At 37.1% G+C, this 4,043-nt stretch overlaps 1 protein-coding gene across 1 annotated transcript; it reads left to right on the top strand.

Moving 5' to 3' along the window:
- The first annotated feature begins 713 nt into the window (after positions 1 to 713).
- LOC122069824 (lysosomal Pro-X carboxypeptidase-like) lies at positions 714 to 3,559 on the top strand. Its single transcript, XM_042633920.1, has 9 exons — positions 714 to 1,191; positions 1,278 to 1,464; positions 1,626 to 1,759; positions 1,868 to 1,980; positions 2,089 to 2,338; positions 2,589 to 2,744; positions 2,845 to 2,924; positions 3,020 to 3,069; positions 3,331 to 3,559. The coding sequence occupies exons 1-9, from the start codon at positions 778 to 780 to the stop codon at positions 3,462 to 3,464; spliced, it is 1,518 nt and encodes a 505-aa protein (XP_042489854.1). The 5' UTR covers positions 714 to 777; the 3' UTR covers positions 3,465 to 3,559.
- Positions 3,560 to 4,043: the final 484 nt, after the last annotated feature.

Raw genomic sequence — 4,043 nt, 5'->3', positions numbered from 1 at the left:
AAACAAACCCGATGACTTCCTTATAAAAACTGGAAAACTAATTACTTGGGCTGGTTAATTGCAGACTTGCAGTTAATGTGTTACTCGATTAATCCGGCTCGACTGGCCATGAATAGCAATATTCCTGACCCCTAACGACCCTTTCATAAAAAAAAAGGAACGGGTTGGTTTGCGTCCACATCCCACAATTAGTGGAGCCACCAACATCTAAAACCAAAATTGTAATAATTAAACTGAGTCATTAACATGGAAATTGGCCACCGAAGTTGACAATGATGATTTTTTTTCCTGGTCGATAAAATGAGGAGCTCACCATTGATGCATTATTAATTAAAGCCTATATGCATTTTGTTAGATAGCATTTGTGAGTCCTCATTGATGGTCATGTCGAAGGTGAGGATTCACTTACCGCTTTTCTCTTTCATAGTTTGGTGGGGTATGCCCAACTTCTTAGTTTTGTAATTTTATTTTCTTCTTTTATTTTAATATAATCTGATAAAATTGGCATTACTATGCCGCCATAAAACTAGGATTAAGAAAATCCAATAATCGGGTCAAAATAATCAGTCACTCTGGTCCATTGAGTTAAGCTATTCAGATTCCTTGGACCACCCACCCACCTATTAATTATTCTCCTTTGACTTGATTTCGTAAACGAGTCCATTTTTGTATTAGAAGGGAAGCGAGAAAATTTTAAAAATAAAAGACGTCTAAAATGGTTCCTTTCAAGTTATATTAGACTCTTTAGACTTCTTTAAGCTTTGGAACCTCGTGCTCATGGCCATGAAAACTCCTTCTCATCTACTTCTTTGGCTTTCTTCTCTGCTTCTATTCTTCTTCTTCTTCCTAACATCAGTTTCTGCTACAGGAAGTCTCAATACACCTAGGCTTGGTGTGGTTGATAGATTATCAGACAACCATGAAGAGGGTATCAAATCCTCCTCTTCTTCCAATAATTTTGAGACCCTTTTCTATGCACAAACACTTGATCATTTCAATTATAGACCTGAAAGCTATGCTACCTTTCAACAAAGATATGTGGTTAATTTTAAGCACTGGGGTGGTGCAAATTCTAGTGCTCCTATCTTTGCTTATCTCGGCGAAGAGTCGCCTTTGGATGGTGATCTCGCTGGCATCGGCTTCCTCAATGATAATGCCCCAACCTTCAAGGCTCTTTTATTGTATATAGAGGTAAGCCTCTCTCTCTCTCTCTAAATATAATTATTACTGTTATGACATGGTTTGAGGTAGAGGGATTTATTGGTTTTTCTTTACAGCACCGTTACTATGGACAGTCCGTTCCTTTTGGGTCAAGGGAAGAAGCATTCCAAAACACAAGCACGCTTGGGTACTTCAGTTCTTCCCAAGCTCTCGCGGATTATGCCGAGGTGATTGTTAATCTGAAGAAAAATTTGTCCGCAGAAGCCAGCCCTGTTATTGTCTTTGGAGCATCTTATGGCGGAAGTAAGTATGTCCTACTTTTGAAACATAGATGTTGGATTATAAGATTCTGTTAATCATGAAGTGAAATTAGGTTAAACTGTTCTATTTCAAAGAAGATAGTTTTCCATAAAAGAGTCTTTTGATTTCATAATTTCTTGAAATTATTCTTATTTCTTTTTCAGTGCTTGCATCATGGTTTAGACTGAAATATCCTCATGTGGCCTATGGAGCACTTGCATCATCAGCACCTATTCTCTACTTTGATGATATCACCCCTGAAAATGGATACTACTCAATTGTCACCAAGGATTTCAAAGTGTGTAAAATGATCACATTAGAATAATTCAATTTTCAATTTAAATCCTTAATTATAAAATTAATTAAAGTTCTCTGAAGGGTGTCTACCATTGCTTTTTTGGTGCAGGAAGCGAGTGAGAATTGCTACAATACAATTCAACAAGTGTGGTCAGAAATTGACAAACTAGCCTCCCAAGCCAATGGTCTTAAATTCCTTAGCCAAAAGTTCAAGACTTGCTAGTAATTACGTAAACTCAATCTCTTTTCTAATAAATAAAAGCTGTGATAAAGTTCATTGCTTAATACACTAAAATTGTGTTTAATTGTTGGGTTCTTTCTTTCCTATAGTCCATTGAACAAGTCTTCTGACCTGAAGGACTACTTAGATAATACATATGCATCGGCTGCGCAATATAATAGTCCTCCGCGTTATCCAGTTTCATTAATTTGTGGAGGAATCGATGAAGCATCCAAAGAAACGACCGATGTTCTAAGTAGGGCATTTGCAGGTTTGGTTGCTTATAGAGGAAACCGATCATGCTTTGATACAAATATTTACAACTATCCTTCTGAAACAACTGTGGGTTGGGGTTGGCAGGTAATTCGATCTTCCTTTCTGTATAGGATTTGATTGGTAATTCGTTTAGCTACAAATATAATCAGATCTGGGACTCGGGTAGAAATCATCCTTAAAAGCTAGCCATTAAGGAGAAGGTGCCCGAGTCTTTATAAGCCTTCACTTCAGGTTACTTACATCTAGTGTGAGGAAATGCTTTTGCGTGGAACCCCAACAAAGATTGCACCATAAAATTTTACTTAACAATTGATGATGGTTTATCTTCATGTAGAAATGTAGTGAGATGGTAATGCCCATTGGCCGTGGTAGCAACGACACCATGTTTCCTGCGGCGCCATTCAACCTTACCAGCTTCGCCGATTCATGTAAGAATTCATATGGTGTTAGTCCTCGTCCTCATTGGATCACAACTCAGTTTGGTGGTCATGTAAGTTTTAATTTCTCAATAATCACTAACTAATTAAGTTCATAACTTCAACACTATTTCCACCCTATATATTAATGCCTAGTGGTGATTAAAACTGTAGGATATTAAAAGGGTTCTTAAGTGGTTTGGAAGCAACATCATATTCTCCAATGGACTGAGAGACCCATATAGCAGTGGAGGGTAATAACTTATAATCTATCTTTGAGTCTCCATTTATGTATATATTATCATTTTGTTTGAGCAATCTGACTTTGCTTTTGTGTTCTCATCAATAGGGTGCTACAAAGCATATCTCCCAGCCTCTTAGCGGTCCATACAAAAAATGGTATGTCTTGTTACTCTTGTCTACATGCTCATGGTTTTAGAGCAAGGAATTAGAACGGGTATTGATCATCTCCAAAACCATTATGGCATCGAAATGGATCGATATTAGATCATCAATATCAGACACTTGCCAAACTGATATGTTTTTGCTGGTTCATAAGCAAATCCCATCTCATCAGTGAAACCTTGTGAGACAAATAAACTAACTTATATAAGTTGGCATAGTCATTAGTGTATTTATGTAAGCTCTTTTGTTGTGCAGGATCTCATTGCTTGGATATACTTAATTCATCACCCGAAGACCCAGAGTGGTTAGTGGAGCAAAGAAAGATAGAGATCAAAATAATTGATGGATGGTTGGAGAAGTATTATACGGATCTTGCAGAAACAATATGATAGAATTTATTGCTTCTCAAAGTCTGAAATGAATAATTATTATGTAGCATAAGTAACATTTTAACATGATCATAAAGGAAGAAGTTCATGTTGAATAGAGGGTCTCCATCTCTCTCTCTCTCTCTCATGTGTGGCTCGTGGGTGTCACTTTCTTCTTTCTTTCCCCTTTCCATCAATTTAGACACCAAAACTTTTTAATACGATTCAGCGCAATAGAACTCTACCGATCTGATGTAGACAATACCAACACGTAAGGCGAAGGGAAAATGTGTCAAAACATCTTCGGCACATGGGGTGGGAAGAAGCATGATCATTTTGCGCCCATGCATCACTTAGGGCCCGTTTGGTATCGTTCTAAAAAAACGTTTCTGGAGTTTTTTCGTTCTATTGGAACGAAAAAACGGAATCTTTTGTTTGGTGCACTTATGGTCCGTTTCTGTTTTTTTGAAACAAAAAGTGAAAAAAAAACTGAAAAAACGAGATTTGACGGAACTCCATTTTGGAGTTCCGTCTTCCCAGTTTCGTTCCATTTTACAAAACAAAAAAAAAATTTCCCGATAAAAATCTGAAATTTTAAAA

The sequence above is a fragment of the Macadamia integrifolia genome, unplaced genomic scaffold (genome assembly GCF_013358625.1).
Source record: "Macadamia integrifolia cultivar HAES 741 unplaced genomic scaffold, SCU_Mint_v3 scaffold725, whole genome shotgun sequence".
NCBI classification, from domain to species: domain Eukaryota; kingdom Viridiplantae; phylum Streptophyta; class Magnoliopsida; order Proteales; family Proteaceae; genus Macadamia; species Macadamia integrifolia.
Note: the sequence above shows the minus strand (reverse complement) of the source record. Positions and strands in the feature narration are given on the sequence as shown.

What these genes read in the sequence shown, in the direction of transcription:
- LOC122069824 (XM_042633920.1), top strand. Translation starts at nt 778, where the DNA reads ATGGCCATGAAAACTCCTTCTCATCTACTTCTTTGGCTTTCTTCTCTG. An exon ending in CTCTTTTATTGTATATAGAG is followed by an intron (nt 1,192 to 1,277) that starts GTAAGCCTCTCT and finishes TTTTCTTTACAG; the next exon opens with CACCGTTACTATGGACAGTC. An exon ending in CAACTCAGTTTGGTGGTCAT is followed by an intron (nt 2,745 to 2,844) that starts GTAAGTTTTAAT and finishes TTAAAACTGTAG; the next exon opens with GATATTAAAAGGGTTCTTAA.